We start from the raw sequence: 26,154 nt of genomic DNA, 5'->3' as shown, positions 1-26,154 counted from the left end.
TTGACCCGGAAATGCTTCTTGTTCAGTTGAGCATATATTTCATGGAAGTTTCTGGGACCTTTTTACTGCAACTGTTATGATTGTACTAAAAACTAATACAGATCTTACATCATATATGAACAAAACATGTACAGATTTATTTCATTTTACAATGAACTTTTTACATAATTATTTTCATACAGTCAATAATATACAGGGCATACATACTCTTATAATGGCTTAGTTCTTCCACACAATAAATACACTGTACAAAATGGAAGCTACTGTTTATTAATGGTATAAAAATTATTAATGTTATAAAATACACTATGCTCAAACCACTTCATATACCCCATGTGTTCTTTTTACGAACACAGCCCGAGAAAAATATTCATTTGGTATGCCCCCTCCCACATTTCTAATTCATGGCCCTAGTAAATGCACTGTGGAAACTAATTCCAAATTAGCATTGGCCCCAGGAACTTGGCATACCTGTCCCACTTACAGTCATACACGTACAAAAAGATATACCATCACCTACAATGAATACTTACATTTATTGAAATGCACAATTATACTAGAATTATTTCTATACCCTTATCCTATTTGTCATGAATTAAAAATTAGCTTTACACAACAATGAAAAATTACTACACTCAGCCCACAATACTCATTTAGAACTGCTCTGGTTTAACCATAAAACATTACTGTGAGAAATCTTACCAAGGTAATTACATCTGAATCAGAAATAAAAACATAAACCATAAAATATAACAGTTTTAACACAAAAAGCAAAGCAAAGGTTGTCAATAAATCATAATAAAATTTTATACTCCATGAAAGCACATTTATGTATATTTTTACAATTGGACAATTTATGAGTCTATAATCTGAAATTTCCATGAGAAAAGGTACTACATTCACAGGAGCAAAGTTTTTCAATAACTAACATGGCTCTACAGTTGAAAATACTGCACATTGAGTAAGCTGCAAAATATATACCACCATAGCTAAGATCTATCAAAATTGGAAATACTGCCATTTGTAAATACTAGTTAATGATTTAATGGTCTGATGAATACATTTCCTCACTGTGATTCCCAAAGAACTACACATCGATATTTACTACAAAGCAAAACAATTTATAACAAAAATGCTTAAATATTTCTAATAGGAGCTGAACTGACTACACAAGGAAAGTAACAGTTCTAAATGCAGGGAGTTCTAAAGACTTGGGGTAACAGTTCTAAATGCAGGGAGTTCCAAAGACTTGGGTTAAAATTGCACAAGTACAACTTGGTGAGCGATTAAATATTTTGTGACTCACTTAAAAAAACGGTTTAAACAATTCAGAACTACCACAAGTGATGTCTTCGTTCATGGTAATTGTTACATGAATGCATCCAAAAAAATCACGTCTCTCCCAGAGAAACATGAAATGAAGCAGTAAGTTTCCTTCTCCTCCTCCATTTTCCTTGAAACCCTATCATACGAAGTGTCCTCAGTCACTGAAAATCATGACAACACGAGAGAGATTCAGCTGTCAAAAGATAATTCTTTTTATACATATTTATAAAGTCAAATAAATAGGAGACTTCCATAGCAGTCAATTCTAGCTGGCTGAAACTTCCTGCTTTTGTGGGGCAATTGGCTCTGCCAGTGTTCCCTCAATGCATTTCCACAAGCCATACGTCTTGCCAACGGTTGTCTGCCATAAACGTAAAGTTCCATCCTCTGAACCAGAAGCATACAGCTCACCATCAGGGGAGAACCTCACACAGTGAACTGGTCCAAAGTGACCTTTGAAGGATTCTAAATGAAAAACATAGTTGTTAAAATACAATATCACTGCTTTAAAACATACAAATATTTAAACACAAAATACGGTCCTATCATTAAATGGGGAGCATACTCTAACCACTAAATAACCATAATCTTCTACATGAAATGCTATACAAAACATACATAAAAGAGGAATATGAACTCGTGAAGTAACAGCAAGTTTTCAGAAGTACTACACACACTTGCTTATACTTGTGTGAAAGTAGTTACAGATGATTGTAACTGTAAGCAGATTTTTTGATTAGATTTGATTAGGTCGCAACAGAACACAACTTTGGAACAAGCAAAGACTACAATTATTTTGCAATACTGAGGAAAAGTTACAGAACAGTATAAAAATATGAACTCAGTAAGGTTCTAAAATGGTTTTTATCAGGTAAAGATTGAATGATATACAGATGTAGCATTTTTGCCTGATGGTCCCTGGAAAGGTACAAAATTTAAACACAGAATTTGAGGTCCAGGCAATGCGCAAACAATGACAGCAGCAGATGTTTATCATCAAGACTGTGAAATTCATAGGGATGAGGCAATGAGTGGAACAATACTTTCTATGTGGATTAAGTTGCTCACAAATACAGGCATGTGATCGTGAAAAGTGCCTGTGGAATTTAATGTAAGTGCCTTACACGGCAACTAGGGATAGCTGTTTGCTTACTTTCTCACTGAGATCATAAATTAAAAGACACAGTTAGTTGGCTGGAATGCTCCCAGAGGAATACTGATATCAAAGGAAAGGGAATCTGACACTGTCAGCTCCCACTTTCTTCCACTCTGCTGCACAAAGCACTGTCTACCGATTCTCAAGCAGGAAACTTTTCCGACACAAAAATTTCATCTGAACAACTTAATTCCGGACCTAATTACAATTGACAACAGATTTTTGACACAGAGATACTATTGAGATCTTTACCACATGTAAATTTCAGTATTTTATGCAATTTTTATAGGAGATAGAGACAAAGTGATTTTCTACCAACATGGGGAGTGGAGTACCATGCTGCCTGCAGTAATTGTAATAGCAATGTTGCAACTTTGTACATTAATGTCACAAGCTAACTAATTTAAATAAAACTAGAAATTTGGACAAAAAACTAGTAATAGAAAGCAAGACGATATTTTATACATTTTTTAATTACTATTTTCTATTCTTTTTCTTTAACAAATTTATACTGATGTCTAAAATACACACAAATACACGCTACAAAAGTGTCTCCATGTGCAACTGCGAAATACCATGGTAGAAAACAGAGGGCAGTTAAGAAGTGTAAGTGTCTGGTTTAGGAATTTTTGAAAAGTCTTTCATCAAGATAAAAGAAATGGGTAAAAAAAATTGTATAATGTGTGCAGATTATGGGAAGACCTGGAGAGGAACTGAACCAACCCATGTGAGGTAATGTTCAGGAAGAGTCAAAAGTAACAGTGGACTAACTTTTCAAATCTTGACTGTCACACTAACACTGCTTCTAGCTACTTCCTTGCTCTTTATGTCTATCTGTGAAATCTTTTATTAGAACAGGGTGTATACTTATAGGATACTACAGCAACGCATTGAAGCCTCAAACTTTGCACTCTACTGTATTGCAACAGACAGAATTTGTTGGACAGCAGAAGTTCGAATATGTAAAACAAATTACTGAGAATATTGGGTGTACTAAGCATACAGGGTTGAATATTTTGACACAAGATACAATAAAATTTATGAAATTGTTACAGCAAGAGAAAAATTGTGACTTGAAATGAGTAGAAAGTATTACAACTACGATTTTCTCCCAATTGAGTCACTACTCAATGTAATCCATTTCAAACACAATGCAAAGTGAATTCAGATTGTGAAGCCCCATTAAGTAGATGATTGTTTTTTAGTGCCAATGTATATGCAGAGTCTGCACTAACACATCAACACCTCTGGCATGTGCTTCCATCTCTTGAGATTTGGGTGCTTCTAGAGTGACACACTGTTCATGTCTTGTCAGAGATGGTGAAAGGCTTGGAAGAATAGCTGAACATAACAGATAGTATTTTGAAAAGAGACAAAAGTAAAACAAAGGTAATGAAATGTAATCAAATTACTTCAAGCAATGCTGAGGGAATCAGATCAGGAAATGAAATACTCAACGAAGAAGATGAGTTCTATTTGGGTGACAAAATAACTGCTGATGGCTGAAGTAAAGAGGATTTAAAATGCAGACTCTCACGAGCAAGAAAAGAATTTCTGTAAAAAGAGTAATTTCTGAACATCTAATATAAATTTAAGTGTTAGGAAATCTGTTACAAAGATATTTGTCTTGAGTGTAGGGAAGTGAAGTGTGGTCAATAAGTAGTAGGGCACAACTTTGATAAAAAGATGGGATCACTTGATAGGACTCATTCTGAGGCATAAAGGAATAGTCAGCTTGGTGTGGAGGGAAGTGTGGCGGGTAAAAATTGCAGAGACAGTCCTAGCCATGAATACAGTGAGCAGTTGATGACTATAACTTCCTTTCAGGCATCATACGTAAGACAAAGTGAGAAGTAAAGATGGATTAAAGGAGAAAAATTAAAAGTTTAATGAATACTGCAATCAAGAACCAGCACGCAATGAGAAAATGAGACAAGGAAGAACAACTAAAAGAGAGAGAAAGGTAGGGAGACAAAATGAAGATGAGAAAGTAATCTGAATGAGAACAAGTTTTCAAATGTTTTTTCTATGATACTAGCTCACTCTCTTTGATGTTTCCATCACCACTGTCTTCCATGGCTCTCCATTGAGATAGGCCCGTTCCCTCCAATTACCTACCACCCGCTCTCCAACCTTTCTCAACCAATTCCCCTTTCCTCCCTAAGGAAAGAACATACAAGTTCTACAAGTTATGATAAGTAGTACATGGAATTTCACTGCCTAAAGATAAATACTGGTGAGCCGCTTTTGTCTCCTTGTAACAATAAAGAGACATTAAAAACAACATGCATAAAAAAATAAAAATAATGTTTTAGCTTTACACATCCAATACTGATACTTACCAATTTCAGTTCCTGTAGTATAATCAAATTTATACATTTTCAAGTCTTCTCCACCACAAACAAATATAGTCTTATCAGGATGCAACGATGCAGAATTTACTTGTGTAGGGACAGTGAATTCTCTTATCTTCTCCAAGCTGAAAATGTTTACAATTAAGGTTTATTTGTGCAGCTGTAAAACACACACACACACTTCAGGTGAGAAAGGGATGGGAGAGAGAGAGGGGGGGGGAGAGAGAGAGGGGGGGGGGAGAGAGAGAGGGGGGGGGGAGAGAGAGGGGGGGGGAGAGAGAGAGGGGGGGGGGAGAGAGAGGGGGGGGGAGAGAGAGGGGGGGAGAGAGGGGGGGGGAGAGAGGGGGGGGGAGAGAGTGGGGGGAGAGAGAGTGGGGGGAGAGAGAGTGGGGGGGAGAGAGAGTGGGGGGAGAGAGAGTGGGGGGAGAGAGAGTGGGGGGGAGAGAGAGTGGGGGGAGAGAGAGTGGGGGGAGAGAGAGTGGGGGGAGAGAGAGGGGGGGAGAGAGAGTGGGGGGGAGAGAGTGGGGGGGAGAGAGTGGGGGGGAGAGAGGGGGTGGGAGAGAGGGGGGTGGGAGAGAGGGGGGTGGGAGAGAGGGGGTGGGAGAGAGGGGGTGGGAGAGGGGGTGGGAGAGAGGGGGTGGGAGAGAGGGTGTGGGAGAGAGGGGGTGGGAGAGAGGGGGTGGGAGAGAGGGGGGGTGGGAGAGAGGGGGTGGGAGAGAGGGGGGGAGAGAGGGGGGGAGAGAGGGGGGGAGAGAGGGGGGAGAGAGGGGGGAGAGAGGGGGAGAGAGGGGGAGAGAGGGGGGAGAGGGGGGGGAGAGCGGGGGGGGAGAGCGGGGGGAGAGCGGGGGGGAGAGCGGGGGGAGAGCGGGGGGAGAGCGGGGGGGGGAGAGCGGGGGGGAGAGCGGGGGGGAGAGAGGGGGGGAGAGAGGGGGGAGAGAGGGGAGAGAGAGGGGAGAGAGAGGGGAGAGAGAGGGGAGAGAGAGGGGGAGAGAGAGGGGAGAGAGGGGAGAGAGAGGGGGAGAGAGAGGGGAGAGAGAGAGAGGGGAGAGAGAGAGAGGGGAGAGAGAGAGAGGGGAGAGAGAGAGAGGGGAGAGAGAGAGGGGAGGGAGAGAGAGGGGAGGGAGAGAGAGGGGGGGGGAGAGAGAGGGGGGAGAGAGAGAGAGAGGGGGGGAGAGAGGGGGGAGAGAGGGGGGGAGAGAGGGGGGGAGAGAGGGGGGAGAGAGGGGGGAGAGAGGGGGGAGAGAGGGGGGAGAGAGGGGGGAGAGAGGGGGGAGAGAGGGGGGAGAGAGAGGGGAGAGAGAGGGGGGAGAGAGAGGGGGGGAGAGAGAGGGGGGGGAGAGAGAGAGAGGGGAGAGAGAGAGGGGGGAGAGAGAGGGGGGAGAGAGAGGGGGGGAGAGAGAGGGGGGGAGAGAGAGGGGGGGAGAGAGAGGGGGGGGAGAGAGAGGGGGGGGAGAGAGAGGGGGGGGGAGAGAGAGGGGGGAGAGAGAGGGGGGGAGAGAGAGGGGGGGAGAGAGAGGGGGGGGAGAGAGGGAGAGAGAGGGGGGGGAGAGAGAGAGGGGGGAGAGAGAGAGGGGGGGAGAGAGAGAGGGGGGAGAGGGGGAGAGAGAGGGGGGGGAGAGAGGGGGGAGAGAGGGGGGGAGAGAGGGGGGGAGAGAGGGGGGGGAGAGGGGGGAGAGAGAGGGGGGAGAGAGAGGGGGGAGAGAGAGGGGGGAGAGAGAGGGGGGAGAGAGAGGGGGGAGAGAGAGGGGGGAGAGAGAGGGGGGGAGAGAGAGGGGGGAGAGAGAGGGGGGAGAGAGAGGGGGGAGAGAGGAGGGGGGAGAGAGAGGGGGGGAGAGAGAGGGGGGAGAGAGATGGGGGAGAGAGAGGGGGGGAGATGAGAGGGAGGGAGAGAGAGAGGGAGGGGAGAGAGAGGGAGGGAGGAGAGAGGGGGGAGAGAGAGGGGGGGCAGAGGGGGGGAGAGAGGGGGGGCGAAGAGAGGGGGGAGAGAGAGGGGGAGAGAGAGAGGGGGGAGAGAAGAGGGGGTAAGAGAGGAGGGAGAGAGATAGGGGTGTAGCGGAGAGAGAGGGGGAGGGGGAGAGAGAGAGAGAGAGATAGAGAGTGAGAGAGAGAGAGGAGAGAGATAGAGAGAGTAGAGCGAGAGAGAAGAGAGAGAGAACAATATGTTATGACTGAAGGCTGTTATGACTGAAGGCCTATTCAGCTGTTATTTTCAGTGCTTTGAAGTACAAAAATATGTAATTTTTTACTGCAATACAAAATTTGTGTAAAGCTAATCAGAGAGTACAACCTCCCTCCCACTATACCCCCACCCCACACTTCCCTTCAACCCAACCACAATCTCAAATTTGTGACACTATTTTCAGTCCATTTCTAGCCCTCCCTCCACTTATTATTCTTATAATCATCTCCCTCCCCTACCCCCTAACATACATGATTGTGCATATAAAACTGTGTACTTAAATTGGAAAAAAAAGCAGTATCTAAAAAGCTAGGCAATTACCAGTGCTGTAGTATTTGCCACAAGTCAGCTATAGGCCAATGGTTACCCTTTTTCACTATCATTTTCACACTGGAATTCCTGTGATTGCAATATTTGTCCTGTTAGTGTTCTCTTACTAGCCATAAGAGGTGGTTCTCCAATTTAGTTTTCTCTTGTTACTATATTTACCTCTAAACACCTTTTCTGGACATCTCCATACACAATCTTCAGCTCAACACTTCCAGCCTTTCAAAATTTTATCAATTTTAACATTGTGGAAAGGCACGCACTTACAACAACTCCGTTTTCAACTTGTTCCTATCAATGTTATGTTGTCTTGGGAAAAGTGAGAATATTGCATTAATTATTTCATAACCCAAACTAATATCCAAAAAGTTTATGTCTTCTTGACCTCAAGTTCATTTCTTGCAGAACAATGAAAGAGAGAATTTGAAGTGTCCAATATTCACTTCACACACAGACATTTAGAATAATTCCACAAGTTTCAATTTCACCATGCCCCTCTCAAAAGCGGACCTTCCAATCTCGGAAATTCAGTTTAGGTTGAAACTTTGCAGGTTGGTAGTATACCTCAAGAGCATCCACTCAAGTAAGTCTTAAAGTGCACTAGCTAGAAAAATCCAAGGAAAATGACTAAAGTTTCAAGCATAACATACACGCAGCTCATATACAGTCGGAAGTAGCATACTAGCATACAAGTGAAGTAGCTCAGTCAGTAGTATGCTAGAAAGTCATATGGCCAATCCAGGTTCGATTCTACCTGCAAGCTCGATTTCATTTTGTTTTCTTAATTGTTTTAAAAATTATAACAATGTTGAAATAAAGTTTAATGACCTAAAGTATTATCAGTTAAGTCATAAATAATTTTGTTTATGAGCTGGCTGTCACAGGTTACTTAAAATGTGAATTACACTCGTCAACACTTTGTTTTTAAAAATTGAGTAATTTCAAATGCATTTTCAATGGAGGTAAATTAAAGAATTAATTACTATCATTAAACATTATTACAAAATTAGGCAATATTATAAGTTGTGGAAAGGTTATAAATATTCATTGTAAATTCAAGGACCCAGTGTCTTTGTGGAAGAGCAGAGTATATCTGTTGCCCTACTGTCAAAAGAAACAGGCAGACGGTCAAAAAGTGTCAAGGCCCGCACCAAACTAATATAGCAATGGGCCTTACCTGCCCTAGTGCCAGTGCATTCCTGACTTTTGCAGAAGATTTTTAATGTCCCATCGACATCAAGGTTATTAGAGACGGTGCACAAGCTCAGATTAGGGAAAGATGGGGAAGGAAATCTGCCGCACCCTTTCCAAGCAACTGTACTGGCAGCTGCCTACAGCGATTTAGGGAAATCGTGGAAACCTGAATCAGGATGGCCAGATGCAGGTTTGAACTGTCATCCTCCCAAATGCGAGTCTGGTGTGCTAATCACTGCACCACCTCGCTCGGTGACTTTGACAGAGAATGGAGGATTCTTTACTGTGTAATATTACTGAAATTTTTACAGTATTGTGAAGTGTCAAAGGTGATGTTAAAAAATGTGACCATTTATTATGAAGGCTTGCTTGCTGCAAATAATTTGACTGCATCGGAATCTGTGAATGTGAACCTTTGGGAATGTATGAAAACCACAACTCATCGGATGAATATGAACCAGAAGAAAATAAGACAAGAGAAGTAGATTGTCTTTCTTTGAATTACAAAATTAACATTGCTCACATCACAAAGGCTCACCCCACAAGGGAAAAAAAAGATGAAGGGATGTAGTTTGTAAGGTGGTGGTGGTGTTGGTGGTGGTGGTTAGTGTTTAACGTCCCATCGACAACGGGGTCGTTAGACGGAGTGCAAGCTCGAGTTAGGGAAGGAAATCGGCCGTGCCCTTTCAAAGGAACCATCCCGGCATTTGCCTGAAACGATTTAGGGAAATCACGAAAAACCTAAATCAGGATGGCTGGAGACGGGATTGAACAGTCGTCCTCCCGAATGCGAGTCCAGTGTGGCAGTTTGTAAGGGAGCAGGAATATTTGTAAAAAAAGGCAGCAATCAATTTGGTAGGTACGCACCAATCAGTTTCTGGATGTATGATAGTTTTGTTGCAGCCTGAGAGTATTATCAACAAGTGAATATGTGGTATTTACAACAGTTGGCTTTAGCAGCAGCACAGCAGTTTACAGATTTTGAATTTAAAGCTGGGTTCTTAGATTCAAAAATAAGCACGGAATTCGTCAGCAAAAAGTGACGAAGGTTTGTTTCAAGAAAAGAAACAGCTTCGATCAAAGAAACCTTGGCTGCTGCAGACACTTTTTGAACCCAGATGTTAAAATTAGTTTTGAATTTCAACTAAGATTTTGTTATCAACACCGACTAGACAGGTATTTATAGCAGCGTTTTTAAAAATTATTTTTTTTCTCTATTTTTACAATTCTTTGACAAAATTCAATTTCAGTTGTTTTTTCTTTCCAGGATGTCAGTATCAGTCAGTGTACAACAGGACTGTCAGAGGAAGCAAAACAATTTTCATCAAAAGACAGAACACAAAGTGAGGCACCACATATACTGTTCAATATGCTGCCTGGAAACATCCTAAATGGTGTGTGTGTGTGTGTGTGTGTGTGTGTGTGTGTGTGTGTGTGTGTGTGTGTGTGTGTGTGTGTGTGTGTGTGTGTGTGTGTGTGTGTGCTCGCGCGCGGGGGCTTACAAGAAGCAACCTATAACTTTCATTCCTGAGTAAAATAAACAGCAAAATTATAAAAACGTTGTAATAATGTCTTCCAAATCTGGGAAGACAACGGCAGAACTGCATACTGACTTTCTCAAACGGTGTTTGAAGTCTTATGTGGATCAAGAACAGTTTCTGTTAATTATTGACTCGCGAGTGGACCATCAAAGCCTGAATTATATGACAAAATCTTTCAGGATGGTGAGAAAACACCAACATGTAAACTAAGTTATTCCTCTGAAATATACCCCACTTGTTCCCCATGTGACGTCTACTTTTATGGACGCGTAAAAAAATCTGATGAAACATATACAAAATTATGACAATGTTATTGAAAATAATATTACCATCAATTTTTAAGGAAATGATCCGATATACCTGATATGCTTCCAGACATTCTGATGACAGAAGTTTTCAGGAATGTCAATAAAGTATATTTTACAACAGATTTTTTAAAAAACTGTGTTCCTACAAACATCTTCCTTCATAAATTGTGCAAGATGCCAAAATGTTTATGTTTTCAATGTTTTTATGTCAATCATCACATAAAATACAAAATTGACAAATGACCGTGATACTGTAGAAAATTCAATATAACAAATTAAACCCAGAATTTTGTGGTAACTGATTTATTTCTACTAAAAATGCATTTGAAATTATTCAGCTATTTAAAAAGAAAATACTTGCAGTGTAATTCACAATTTTTAAGTAGCTGCGAACAATTTAATTGATAATATGTCAGGTCATTAATGTATTTTACAGTTGTTACAATTTTTAAAACATTTTAAAAAACCTAAATTGAACCTTACCAGCAGTAAGGTAGGATCGAACCCAGATCAGCCACATGACAGTCTCGCACACTACTGAACTTACCTGCTGCCTTGCTACTATTGACACATATGACATAGGTAAGAGCAATGTTTAAAACTTCAGAGCCTTTTTTTCCTGGATAATGTGCTTTAAGACTTCTATGAGTGGACACCCTTGAAATATACAACTAACCTGTTAAGTCTAATCCAGAACTTAATTTCCAATATCGAAAGATCCCCTTGTCAGTTTATATTTGTTACATTTGTACACATTTCCAAACTTTTTAAATGGCTTTATATATTCCTGGCAACATTACATAAGTGTATTCATTCTTGGAACCTAATGCAACATTTCTGTTTTGCTAGTACACTATCCAAGGGATGAAAAGAAAATCTTCAAACACTGTTCTTCACTGGTTATGTTGCTGGCATTCAATATACTTGAGTGCATTTTCTACCTGGCCTACATTCCTCTTCTATTTTCTTCATACTTTGGTTAAATTGGCGACTCTCCTACATTGCACTTCTGTTAAAAATAAATTTTTACTTTTTTACACAACATTTTATGGTCGTATTTAATTTTTCTCAACTCTGTGTATTCAAACAGTGTAATAGATAATTATTTTGGGCTACTGGTAGCAATTTCTGGAAAAATAGTACTAACGACTCAACAGCAAGAACATTACAAGGAAATGTATACAATTTGCCAATATAATATATTTAGTGTTAAACACTACAACGAACAGCTGGGGTACAAATCACACGTTTTCCTCTGCTTGTAACATTCAATGAACCTCAGAAAGAAAAAAAAACTGCTCAACAATGATGTCATCATAATTCTGTAGTCAGACTGTACAAAAATCTTCAATAGCACAGTCTGAGATGTTTGCAACAACAGGGAAAAGCATTACGAGAAAAGTTTACTGTGTGTACTTCTTTAATGTTCTTTTAGAACACTATCATCAAAATTACTCATATCATGAAATTAAAAAAGTATTTAACAAAATTCTGTTAGAAATAAAACTCACCTGTTTGCATCCCAAAAGCTTACTATATTCCCATGGGTCACAGTAATCGTTGTACCATCTCGTGACACCTCCAGACTACTGGGAATGGCTGAGAATTCAAGTTTCTGTACTTCCTACAAACACAGATAAAACATGATTGAAATATTGGAACTACATAACAATTTATCTAATGGAGCACCTTAAAAAAGCCGAAGTACACAAAAAACAGTATGCACTTTCCACACACTCTTTCGAAGCATATTTCACTACAAAAAGTTATATGATCACTGTAATGTACACAGACTCATGGTATTAAATAACTGCTATCAATGATCAGCTCATGACTGGATACTGCCAAATCCCGCAAGTGCTGTAACATTTGTAACAGCAAAGCATTTCATCCTATACAAGTTATAATGCTTTCTGAAAGTTTATTTAAGTAACACAATAACTAGAGTCTAAACCAAAAAATAGTAGTTATGCACCTACTTAGAGAAATCATTAATTCTAAAATGAAAACTGCCAACATACATATGGTTATCAACGATTAATGTCTTCAAACAAAGTTTTATTGACTACTGTTAAGATAATTTATATGGGTTGACGAGTTAAAGTGGTTCAAGATGTCATACTAAATCCTGGCCTTGTCCAGGTGTACACAACACCTTGGGAAGATGTAGACATCTCTTGTAAAACAAATTAAACTTCATGCTCATTACAGTTTTGTAATAATTTTTAAACATGCACTTCAACTTAATGTCCTCCTTGTGACATACACTTGCATGTTGTACGAAGGCAGAAGCATTTCATAAATGGTTTGATTTGGCCCACTTCACATATGTAAGCAATATTAGCATTAAATATATTTATGCTCAAACTAGCATGGAAGCTCTTCATTCACTCAGGTCTCATACTAGGAGTTTAGTGAATACGGCAATAATGCTGCCACATGATCTTATTTTGCAGATGAATGTCTATAGGTACTTGACAACTGGTGTTCCCAGCCAGTTACACATGGATACTGTAAGACAGTGCTACTTTCTACTACTGCAAAATCTCCACTAGCTCTAACCATGCACCATCTGGGAGGTACTCAAGAACCCTCCAGCCACTCTATAATTTGAAATGGCACAGAAAACCTAATGAGAAATTTCTGCCATTGCATTCACAAAACTCCGTGGCCTAAATCTCGATGGATAATAAACTTTTTAAAATGCTAATCATCAAAAATCAATTTTCACTTTTTCTTAAAAAAGATAAATAAAAAATCTTCTGCTTCTTGTGCAGAGTACTACTACTGGTGTGAATTTTATGCTTCATGCCTACATGAAAGAAAGAGTATGTCCAATTTTCACACTTTTTGTTAATGGAATAACTGGTGACCTTTCCATCCTAACAATAACTGCCATCAAGTTTGCAAGGCCAAGTGATATGTACAACAGCTCTGCATCAGCTATTTTTGTCTATAATCCAATTTTAACTAGGATTAGGCAAAAGCAACATGAAATGCTGAAGGCCATGTGACAAATGTGTGTTTCAACATGTACATTTTTACACCCTGTCAAAGAACACAAGGTTCTGCCACCTACAAGAGAATCATTATGCCAAAAAATTATAGTACAATTCAGTGAATGATCATGTTGTATAGCAGTGAATCTCCCAATTCTTCATTTCTTCTGAAGCAGTATTGTATGTAACCTACAACAATGACCTAACACCGACAGACTTACGACAAGGCTATCAAATACCCAACAACAAGTAGGTAGTACGCAAAAATTACTATGCTTCATTATTCCAAAAGATTGATGTGTACTTGTCATTATCATCACTTTAGGTAGCCAGCAACAAGATGATTCGTGTTATTAGTGTCCTGAAGCAGGGATAAGGACATGTTCAGTTATTCACATAATAGCCACAAGCCTCCAGTGCAATATAATGTTGCCAGTGAAACTAAATGAACAGAATACTAAACAGGTCTACACGACATGATTTTTCAGCTTTGTTTCACATCATAAATCAGTCGTCATAAAATTTTAATCATCGCTTTGAAAAACCATTGACATATTTATTTTTCATAGGCATGTATCTGCATTCCTAACACACATTGAAAACCCCATGCCACAATACCATAACATGCTACTAGGGAAGACGAAACAGAATTGTGCAGCTCACTGATAAAGTGAAGTACTGTATGATCATTCTTTGTTGGTGACAGCAAATGTGGTGTAGATATGTCAGGCCAATCTAGTTTACTTCTTTAGCTATATAGCTTGACCTAAAACAGCTGCAATATTCCCACTGCCACCAAAAACAAATTACCATACAATACTCCATCAATGGGCCACACTATTTTCTTTTACTTCCACTAGCAACGTGTTAGAGTACTGTGGCACAGGGATTTCAATGTGTACTAGGAAAGCACATATGTACTCAAAAACAAACTAAAATTTAAATTTCAAGTAAGAAATACAATCACTTGAGAAAGAAGCTACTCAGAAGAAAAGGCTCTCCTTCAAATTTAAGATAAGAATCACCTGTCCAGATGTTCGGTCCCAAACTCTCAGAGAGCGATCGTCAGCACAGCTCACAAGATGAGAGTCATTCCTGAAGAACAACACATGCCTGATTCCCGAAGTGTGTCCAGCAAAGGTGGAAGGGCCTGTCAAGCAGATAACCTATGAAAAATAACTCTGAATTTCTATAAGAACCAAATTCTATGTTGAACATTTATTCCTTTCATGCTTTGAGAAACTCACATGAATATAAATATACCATAAAGACAAATTAAGGAACATTATGTTAATGGATTGTTGTAAATACACTGTCACATTCAAACAAAATAAACTGTACATAATATAACTTTTAGCATTTTCTAGTCAAGACCAGAATCGCAGACAATGAAACTGATGAAAGGACCATTTAGTCATGCTCACAATAGGAACACTACAGCCCCAACTGACATACATGTACAAAGTGCATGTCCAAGTTCTTGAACTAAAGCAATAAGAAATACAAAACCAAAAGCATATGAGTTTTGTTGTTTATTTACTAAAATGTGGCTGATATGACAATACATTGTTCAGCACACCTATTCAATCTCTTCACAGCCTCACAGAAGTCGTCTTTCAGAATTACCTCGAGCTTACTGCTCAAAGTCATCTGGACCACCTCTATCAAATTGACTCCTGAACTTTTTAGGTTCATAAGAGATTTGCGAAAAGGACGTGTTCCAGAGATGACATACCTGTGTGGATGATGCAACCCCTATACTATGTAGCAAGGAAATAAACACTAGAGGCGAAGAAATCTGCATTAAGGAACAGTACAATCTCCACCTCGATTTTTAAAAGCACAGTGTAAGATACCACTTTCTCCTCTTTTCATTCTATACATTTCCACCACTCAGAATGTTGAGCCACTTATTTGGGGGGGGGGGGGGGGGGGTGGTTTAAAAAATGATAAATTCAGATCTTGAAAAATGTTAATTTGATATGTAATTATTCTGCTTCATGTATTGTACAATGCACAAGCGAGATGTGGTGATATGGCGTTCTACGGATCGGAGCGTGGAATGTCAGACCCTTAAATTGGGCGGGTAGGTTCGAAAATTTGGAAAGGAAAATGGATATGTTAAAGTTAGATATAGTGGGAACTAGTGAAGTTCGGTGGCAGGCGAAACAAGACTTTTGGTCAGGCAAATACAGGGTTATAAATACAATGCCAAATAGGGGTAACGCAGGAGTAGGTTTAATAATGAATAAAACAAAAAAAAAGGAGTGCAGGTACACTACTACAAACAGCATAGTGAACGCATTATTGTGGCCAAGATAGACAGGGAGCCCACGCCTACTATAGTAGTACAAGTTAATATGCCAACTAGCTCTGCAGATGAGGAAGAAATTTAAGAAATGTATGATGAAATAAAAGAAATTATTCAGACAGTGAAGGGAGATGAAAATTTAATAGTCATGGGTGACTGGAATTCGGTAGCAGGAAAACGGACAGAAGGAAACGTAGTAGGTGAATATGGATTGGGGCTAAGAAATGAAAGAGGAAGCCGCCTGGTAGAATTTGGCACAGAGCAGAACTTAATCATAGCCAACACTTGGTTCAAGAATCATAAAAGAAGTTGTATACATGGAAAAAGCCTGGAGATACTGACAGGTTTCAGACAAATTATATAATGGTAAGACAGATTTAGGAACCAAGTTTTAAATTGTAGGACATTTCCAGGGGCAGATGTGGACTCTTGACCACAATCTATTGGTTATGAACTGTAGATTAAAACTGAAGAAACTGCAAAAAGGTGAGAGTTTAAGAAGATGGGACCTGGGTAAACTGACTAAGCAAGAGGTTGTACAGAGTTTCAGGGAGAGCACAAGGGAGCAATTGACAGGAATGGGGGAAAGAAATACAGTAGAAGAAGAATGGGTAGCTTTGAGGGATGAAGTAGGAAGGCAGCAGAGGATCAAGTAGGTAAAAAGACGAGGGCTAGTAGAAATCCTTGGGTAACAGAAGAACTATAGAACTTAATGGACGAAAGGAGAAAATACAAAAATGCAGTAAATGAAGCAGGCAAAAAGGAATACAGACGTCTCAAAAATGAGATCGACAGGAAGTGCAAAATTGCTAAGCAGGGATGGCTAGAGGACAAATGTAAGGATGTAGAGGCTTATCCCACTAGGGGTAAGATAGATTCTGCCTACAGGAAAATTAAAGAGACCTTTGGAGAAAAGAGAGCCACTTGTACGAATATCAAGAGCTCAGATGGAAACCGAGTTCTAAGCAAAGAAGGGAACGTAGATAAGTGGAAGGAGTATATAGAGGGCCTATACAAGGGCGATGTACTTGAGGACAATATTATGGAAATGGAAGAGGATGTAGATGAAGATGAAATGGGATACGATACTGCGTGAAGAATTTGACAGAGCACTGAAAGACCTGAGTCGAAACAAGGGCCCGGGAGTACATTACATTCCATTAGAACTACTGACAGCCTTGGGAGAGCCAAACCTGACAAAACTCTACCATTTGGTAAGCAAGATCTATGAGACAGGCAAAATACCCTCAGACTTCAAGAAGAATATAATAGTTCCAATCCCAAAGAAAAAAGGTGTTGACAGATGTGAAAATTATCGTCCTATCAGTTTAAAATAAGTCATGGCTGCAAAAATACTAATGCGAATTATTTACAGACCTCGGGGAAGATCAGTTTGGATTCCGTAGAAATGTTGGAACACGTGAGGCAATACTGACCCTACGACTTACCTTGCAAGCTAGATTAAGGAAAGGCAAACCTACATTTCTAGCATTTGTAGACTTAGAGAAAGACTTTGACAATGTTGACTGGAATACTCTCTTTCAGATTCTGAAGGTGGCAGGGGTAAAATACAGGGAACGTAAGGCTATTTGCAATTTATACAGAAACCAGATGGCAGTTACGAGAGTCGAGGGACATGAAAGGTAAGCAGCAGTTGGGAAGGGAGTGAGACAGGGTTGTAGCCTCTCCCTGATGTTATTCAATCTGTATATTGAGCAAGCAGTAAAGGAAAGAAAAGAAAAATTTGGAGTAGGTATTAAAATCCACGGAGAAGAAATAAAAACCTTGAGGTTTGCTGATGACATTGTCAGAGACAGAAAAGGACTTGGAAGAGCGGTTGAACGGAATGGATAGTCTTGAAAGGGGGATGTAAGATGAACAACAAAAGCAAAACAAGGATAATGGAATGTAGTCGAATTAAGTTGGGAGATGCTGAGGGCATTAGATTAGGAAATGAGACACTTAAAGTAGTAAAGGAGTTTTGATATTTGGGGAGCAAAATAACTGATGATGGTCGAAGTAGAGAGGATATAAAATGTAGACTGGCAAAGGCAAGGAAAGCGTTTCTGAAGAAGAGAAATTTGTTAACATCGAGTATAGATTTAAGTGTCAGGAAGATGTTTCTGAAAGTATTTGTATGGAGTGTAGCCATGTATGGAAGTGAAACATGGACGATAAATAGTCTGGATAAGAAGAGAATAGAAGCTTTCGAAATGTGGTGCTACAGAAGAATGCTGAAGATTAGATGGGTAGATCACATAACTAATGAGGAAGTATTGAATAGGATTGGGGAGAAGAGAAGTTTGTGGCACAACTTGACTAGAAGAAGGGATCGGTTGGTAGGACATGTTCTGAGGCATAAAGCGATCACCAATTTAGCATTGGAGGGCAGTGTGGAGGTCAAAAATTATAGAGGGAGACCAAGAGATGAATACACCAAGCAGATTCAGAAGGATGTAGGTACTGGGAGATGAAGCTTGCACAGGATAGAGTAGCACAAAGAGCTGCATCAAACCAGTCTCAGGACGACGACGACCACCACCACCACCACCACCACCACCACCACCACAACAACGACAACGACAACGACAACAACAACATTGAAATTTCAGCTAAAAGTAGCCAACTTCTCTGCTAAAATATATTACATACGAAGTTGCATCTGTCAACTATATCCTACTTACAATACTTGCAACTTCAGTAACCACTTGGTTGAAAGAGGACACACCCTCCCCTTTCTGACGTCCCGTTCAACTGACTCTGAGCACTATGGGACTTAACTTCTGAGGTCGTCAGTCCCTTAGAACTACTTAAACCTAACTAACCTAAGGACATCACACACATCCATGCCCGAGGCACGATTTGAACCTGCGACCGTAGCCGTCACATGGTTCCAGACTGTTGCACCTACAACTGCTCAGCCACCCTGGCCGGCTGATATCCGGTGTCAGGTAGCTGCACTAAGCTGAAAAGGGTAATTTCATGGATATCCTGGAGGAGATGGAGATATACTGCCATCTGAGGTCATCTGGTTTCACCTGCTCAATGACCAAGTGCTGGTGAAATGCAGCCAGTTTTGGAAATTCTTAATGGCCTCCTGCTTCTGGGCAGGAGACATCATGACACAGGAATGTGAACATGAAGTGTATTGTGTTGTATTCCATTTTGTTAGTACTGACTTATGCTATATTGGCTGTACCATCAAACAAGCAAATTCAACTACTAGCCTTAAGGGCTAAGTATCAGGAAATGTGTTATTTTGTTCTTTGCAAACATTGTGCCACAACTGAAATTACAACATACGTTATGTAAGAAATTTACGTCAATAGAGGGCACACTGAATTAACAAACCCTCTTTTAAAGAAAATCATCAGTCTTGATAAAATGTCCATAAGAATAATGTTATTCCTCCCTGCTTTTAAGGGACTCTGCTGTACATGAAATTTTTGCAAACTGAAATCCAGTTTTTACACAATTCGTAACATATTTACATATAAGAGTGTCTTCCTAATTTCCTTCCATTTCATTTCACTTTTTTTACGCAGTAAATGGTAATTGGTTCAACTGTTCTACACATACATAGATTGTAGTCAATAACTTTACTTCCTTGCAACGATACCAACAGATGTGATGAAAAAATCAGGAATTTATTTCCATGTGACTTAGGTCATGTCATGTGTCACCATGATCACTGAATCTGGTAGCGATGGGCCAATTCCGGTTTAAGTCAAACTAAGTTGAAAGTATACATAAATCGAGTTCAAACCGAGTTAGGACAAACAACTGAGATTACTTTCAACACCATTCCCTCTTTTGTGTCAGAGTAGATAACCATTCAATTCAGTTCACCAAATTGAGCTTCGTGGCACCTATTGGTGACTACAAAATTAAGTCACAAACATGATATATACAGCATAGGAAGCAGGTCTTTTGGCTTGAAATTTTGATGATAGACTTGTGAAAAGACAAACATGCTGTGTAGATTTTGAGGTCTATCAGGTGACCATAGGGGATCCAAATGATTGTTTATGTTGATAACTGCTACAGCACAACTATATAGGCTTTTGTGGTTTGAAATTTTGCAAACATGCTTGTGAAACATCTGAAATTTGCAGTAAAAAATTTGACAGCCATTGGTCAATCGTGAGGTAGTCAAATGGCTGTTCATGAGCATGAATTCATACCACAATTTTTGATTTATTGTTTTGAAAATAGACTTGTGAACCATTCCAAACTTTCTGTATGAATTTTAAGTTATCGGATGATCTTCATATAGCCAAATGGAGTGTCACGAGTACAAATGAATATTGTACTATGGGCTACAACTTTTTAAAGACAGACCCATGAGACCCTCACAATTTACTTTATCCGTGTCACAGTGGTGAGCACCTAACTAGTGTGACACAACCTGTAACACAGCACTAATCGCAATGCAACACGTTCAACTTGAGTTAGTAATAATCTCAACCCATGATAGATCACTCCGTAAACCAAGCTGACCCTGGAACTTGTTCAAACCAAGCTAGCAGGAAAAGCTAAATTACCTTTCAATGTCATTTGCCATGTTCACGTCTACTCGGGTTGTAGCTTCTTATAATACAGAAACCAAACAGAGTTGCCAGGAAAACTCTAATAGTGTTCACTTAATTCATTAGTATCTGCACTGTTTGCGAACTAGTTTGATTGCAATTTTATTTCTGATGTGAAATTCGCAATCAAAACTGAATACACTCTTTTTACTGTCTGGCAGCCAAATTTCTTATGTAAAAGTATATGTTCCACCTATTGCAATTTTTTTTCTTACAAGCTACACATTCAATGTTTTCGTAATTGGCAATCTAATAGCCATGCCTCAATAAAAGCTTGAATGGCTATCTCTCTGCAGGTCGCAATTTTGAGTCTTCTGAAATGATATTTTGAAGACAGTGATACATCCAGAAATTGCTGTAACAGTTTGTTGGTGATATTATGATCTTAAGTTAACCAAATGTCTCATCACGAGCATTACAGATGAAATTACAGATGAAATTTAAAAAAACACTAATGAGACACACTGAATTTTCTGTAAGAGTTTGACGGTGATCAGACGATCTTAATGTCTGCCAAATGCCACTTTATGTGCATGAATGGTTTTTGTACTATAGGCCACATTTTGAAAATACACTCATGACAAACAACTGCTAGGTCATCGGTCCCTCAATTCGATTGAAATAATTCCACAAGGGTGGGAGTAAAATAATCGAGACATACAAAACACAGCTGGAAGAAAGGAGAAAAACACAAGAATGACAAAAGTGCAAACAAACACTAAAATGGACAAAATCGGACAAGCAAACCAGAGGGACACAAGAAACATGCAGAAGAGATCAAAACAACAGCACATTACCATGGCTGGCTGGCCATGAGAATAAAAAGAAGCCAGCCACTCTGCAACATATTAAAAACTCCACCCTAAAAGCACTAGGGTGAAGGGCACACAGGGACAAAGGTCATGTGCTAAAACTTAGAGCAAATGATAAAACTGACCCTCACGAATAAAACGTAAAACTAAAGCTGCTGTTGAGGCACTGTCACCCAACACCAAAGGTAGGGTGCTGGGAAAGTTAGAAGTCCAACATAGAGCGGCTAAAAGTGGGCAGTCCAGCAAGAGGTGGACGACTGCCATTTGGGAGCCACAGCGACACCGAGGTGGGTCCTTGCAAAGGAGGAGATAACCATGCGTTAGCCACATATGCGGAGCCAGCAGAGGACAACTGATTCCCTTCTAGAGGAATGCACGGAAGACTTCCACACATTCGTGGTCTTCTTAATGAGTCACAGTTTGTTGTGTGTACTGTTATGCCATTCTGTCTCCCAAAGCTGAAAAACCATGCAGCATAAGAAGAACACCGATCAGTTTCGGAGATGCCCGTCTCCAGAAGCAGTTTCCGCATAGCCCTGTTTGGCAAGTTCGTTGCCTGGGATTCAAAAGTGTCCTGGGGTCCACACAAACACCACCGAATGACGGGACCATTCCAGGGCATAGATGGACTTGCGAATGGATGCTACCAAAGGATAGAGAGGGTTCCACTGCTCGATAGCTTGTAGGCTCCTCCAGAATTCAGTACACAGGAGAAATGACTCACCAGGCCATCAGCAAATGTGCTCAAGAGCACGAGATATGGCCGCCAGCTCTGTAGTGGAAACACTGCAGCCATCTGGCAAGAAGTGCTGTTCAATATGTCCTCCATGAACATACGAAAAGCCTTCATGACCATAAGCCATCAGTGTAAATCACTTCATGGTCCCCATACATGTCGAGAATTGAGAGGAAGTGATATTTGAGCCGCCAGAGTTAACAGAGTCCTTAGGACCACTGCAAAAGGTCCAAAGAATCTGCAACCTAGATGTACACCATGCAGGTGTACATGAATGGACCTTGAGGAGAGGTGGTAAAGAGAAGAACTCTAGTTCAGACAGAAGGGACTGGATGCGAACCACGATCTTAAGCCCTGACCTCTACCGCTGATGCAAAAGATGAACTGCTGTGGTTAGGAAAAAAAGGCCGGTAATTCAAATGTCCAGGAGAACTACAAACATGTGCAACATAACTGGCGAGCCATTGCACACACTTAACCTTCAATGGAGAGACTCCGTCCTCCACCAGGACACTGGTCACCAGACTCATTCTAAAAGCTCTCGTCACTTGGGGAATGCCACAGTGGTGCACTGGGTCAAGTAAATGCAATCCTGAGGGTGCCACCGAACCGTTAACCAGACTTCCATAGTCAAGGCGGGATTGAACAAGGGCTCTGTAGAGCTAAGCGGTGTAGAGCAATCTGCGCCCCAGTTGGTGTTTCTCAGCCAGCGGAGAGCACTGAGGTGCTGCCAGCACTTCCCCTTAAGCTGATGAAGGTGAGGTAAACAAGCCTATCTGGCGTTGAAAACCAGTCCTAACAATCGCTATGTCTCCACTACAGTGAGTGGATCATCATTAAGGTAAAGTTCCAGTTCTTGATGATCAAAGTAAAGCTCTGGCTCCGGATGAACAGTGCAATGCCAACAGAAATGCATGACACCCGAATTCGCGGCTGAAAAGTTGAAGCCGCGGGCTAGGGCCCATGTCTGCACCTTGTGAATGGCTCCCTGTAGGTGCTGCTCAGCAACACCAGTACTGGAGCAGCAGTATGAAATGGAAAAATCATTCGCATACAGAAAAGGTACAACTGACAGCCCTACAGCTGCTACTAGACCGTTAATAGCCACTAAAAATAGAGAGACTCAATACAGAGAATACAGAGACTTGCAGAACATCATTCTCCTGAATACGGGGGAACTGTGGGAGGCACCGACTTGGGACACAAAGTACGGAGTGACAGGAAGTTTTGGATAAAAATCAGAAGCGGGCCCTGGAGACCCCACTCATACAATGTGGCAAGGATATGAAGTCGCAAGGTCATGTCATATGCGACCAGATGTTGGCATTTGGAGAAGGCTGCTCGGATGGCAGACTCAAGGGACACAAGGAAGCCACCCCGACATGGAGCCAGTAGGCCATGTGACTCCAAGACCTAACCCAACCACTGACACACCATACATTCCAGCAGTTTACAAAGAAAACTGATGAGGCTGATGGGCCAGTAGCTACCCACATCAAGCAGGTTTTGACCGGGTTTGAGCACCAGAATGATGGTGTTCTCCTGCCATTATGATGGAAAGGTTCCATCGCACTACATCCAGTTGAAGATGGCAAGGAGATGTCATTTGTAGTCAGACAAGAGATGTTAATCATATTACTGTGGATCCGATCCGGCCCAGGAGCAGTATAGGGGCAATGTGCAAGGGCGCTGTGGAGCTCCCACTCTGTACATGGGGCATTATAGGGTTCCCTGTGGTGTGTAGTGAACAGGAGGGCTTTCCTTTCCATTCACTGTTTGAGGGCGCGAGAGGCTGGGGGTAGTTCTCCAACGCAGAGGCTCGAGCATAGTGCTCAGAAATTGCATTTGTGTTGGTAGAGAGCATGCCTTTGATGTTAACCCCAGAGACACCTGTTGGGGTCTGATCTTCACCCAGACTTGGGAAGGTGATGCATGGCACCCAATGGTCGACATACCTCTACCAACACTCCTTTCCGTCGTTTTGGAAGCAGGCAACCACAGTTACAAGGCGGCTTAAAGTCTATTAGGTACTCTAGGCATGAGCACTGCTTATGTCATTGTAGAGCTCGCTTACACTAATTGCCTCAGCAACTTCCGGCTATCACCAAGGGACTGTTTTCTGCCGAATTTTATTGTTGGCACCCCAGAGAACAAGGGATCGCGTTTTCTGCCGCAGAAATCACTGTGGTGACCTGCTCAATTACAACATCGATGGCACCATGTGGGGGAGATTCAACGGTGACAGCAGAGGTGAAGGCTACCCAGGCTGCCTTATTTAAAGCCCATTTGGGTAGGTGTCCATGGACATGATGCGGCATGAGTGACAGGAAGATGGGGAAGTGGTAACTACCACACAGGTCGTCTTGCGCTCTCCAGTTGATAGATGGGAAAAGGCCAGGACTGCAAACTGAGAAATCAATGACCGAATATGTGCCATGTGCCACACTGAAATGTGTGGGGGCACCTGTATTTAAGGGGCAGATCTCCCAAAAGTAGGAAAGGTTTAGGGAGTTGATCAATCAGTGGCACTAATACGTTGAAGGGTACTGCACCATCTGGAGGAAGATATACATTGTAGACAGGTATTTCCTGCATCATCCTTATCGTGACAGCCTCAGCTTGAAAAAGGGTTCAAAAGGGCACAGGTTCACTGCATACTGAGTTCAGGACATAGACGCAAACTCCACCCGACACTATTATGGTCGCTACGGTTCCTGTAATATCCCTTATAGCCACATAGGGTAGGGCTCCGTATTGCAGGGAACTAGGTTTCCTGGAGGGCAATGCAGACAGCACGTGTAAAGCTTAACAGCTGCCATAGCTCATCCAGGTTGTGGAAAAAACCACCACAATTCCACTGGAGGATTATGCGATCGTGAGACTGGGAAGGCATGAAACACTCAATGAGGCAGTTTACGCCTCAAGGTTACCTGCTGCCACCAGATGAGTACCTGTGCGATCAACATCCATTGTGTCTGAGGGCCCAGCAGGATCTATGTCCTAAGCGAATGCCAGAATCTCCAACTCATCCTCAGATACAGTCCTTGGAGGTAGTGGTGGTGTGGCTGCCACTGCAGTGCCTTGGTTCTTGGAGATCTTTTTCTTTTTAGGTTTCTCTCCAGGCCCTTAGGTTTGTTTGGCTGGGAAGGCTTCACTGATTCAGTCTCAGCTACCTGTAGTTGCTTCAGCCACTAGTGAGTGTCAGCTTTGTCACCAGTAGGAACCTGGGAATGGAGTGACCCAGGGGACTCCTTCCTCCTGAAGTAGGTTGTGCAGGAAGAACAGGGAGGGAAGTGCCCCACACCATCATGGGTGTAGGTGGAGTCCAACAGCTGTAAGAGCCAACTGTACACAGTGGAACGGAAGATAGTAGAACCATTGTCACATAGGTGGCGTACGTTGACGTCATATGCACAGGATGTAGCCTCTCATATTTTCTCTTAGCCTCAGTGTAGGTCAGTCGGTCCAAGGTCTTTTATTACATTATTTTTCTTTCTTTCTGGAGAATCTTGGAGTCTGTCAGCCAAGTCGAATGGTGCTCTCCTCAGCTGACACAGATAGGAGGCAGAGCACAGGGAGTATTGGGATGTGAAGGACATCCACAATCCCGACAGGTGATGCTCTAAGTACAGTGGGAAGACATATGGCCGAACTTCCAGCACTTAAAGCACCGCACTGTGGGAGGGATATATGGCTTTACGTCACAATGGTAGAACATTGCCTTGACCTTCTCGGGTAATGTGTCACCCACGAAGGCCAAGATTAAGGCACTGGTGGCAACCTGATTATCCCTCAGACCCCAGTGGACACGCCAAACAAAATGGACACCTCACTTCTCTAAATTGGCGCGCAACTTGTCTTCGGACTGCAAAAGAAGGTCTCTGTGAAATATGATACCCTGGACCATATTTAAGCTCCTGTGGGGCATGTTGGAAACAGAAACATGCCTCAGCTTGTCACAGGTGGGTAATGCTCATGACTGGGCAGAGGATGCTGTTTTGATCACGACTGATCCTGACCGCATTTTGGACAAGCCCTCCACCTCCCCGAAATTGTTCTCCAAGTGCTGAAACTGAGGTTTCACTGACAACAAAGATTCCCCATAGACTCTCGTACATACGAGGTACCGGGGGGAATAAGATTCGCTGCCATCCTTCATCTAGCATTCCACCCTTGGCGTGGCCAGGGGGACGGGGACGATTTGGGGTCGTATTTCTTAGCACTGAAGTTAGACCTTGACTGCTTAGAGACTGCTGGTGTTTGACCACCAGCAAGAGATGATGTACTACACTTTATAGCATGTCAACTGCCCTAATAAGGCA

General features: G+C 41.6%; 1 protein-coding gene across 1 annotated transcript in view; it reads right to left on the bottom strand.

The window, feature by feature from the left end:
• Positions 1 to 114: 114 nt before the first annotated feature.
• Positions 115 to 26,154, bottom strand: part of LOC126334763 (serine-threonine kinase receptor-associated protein) — a 70,471-nt gene continuing 44,431 nt past the window's right edge. The window contains exons 4-7 of the mRNA XM_049997341.1: positions 14,410 to 14,534; positions 11,897 to 12,009; positions 4,825 to 4,961; positions 115 to 1,791 (exon numbers count right to left, since the gene is read on the bottom strand). Of these exons, the coding sequence (XP_049853298.1) occupies positions 1,592 to 1,791; positions 4,825 to 4,961; positions 11,897 to 12,009; positions 14,410 to 14,534 (575 nt within the window). The 3' untranslated portion in view covers positions 115 to 1,591. The remainder of the gene's footprint in view (positions 1,792 to 4,824; positions 4,962 to 11,896; positions 12,010 to 14,409; positions 14,535 to 26,154) is intronic.

The sequence above is a fragment of the Schistocerca gregaria genome, chromosome 2 (assembly GCF_023897955.1).
Source record: "Schistocerca gregaria isolate iqSchGreg1 chromosome 2, iqSchGreg1.2, whole genome shotgun sequence".
Taxonomy (NCBI): Eukaryota; Metazoa; Arthropoda; class Insecta; order Orthoptera; family Acrididae; genus Schistocerca; species Schistocerca gregaria.
This window is presented reverse-complemented; position numbering and strand designations above follow the sequence as displayed.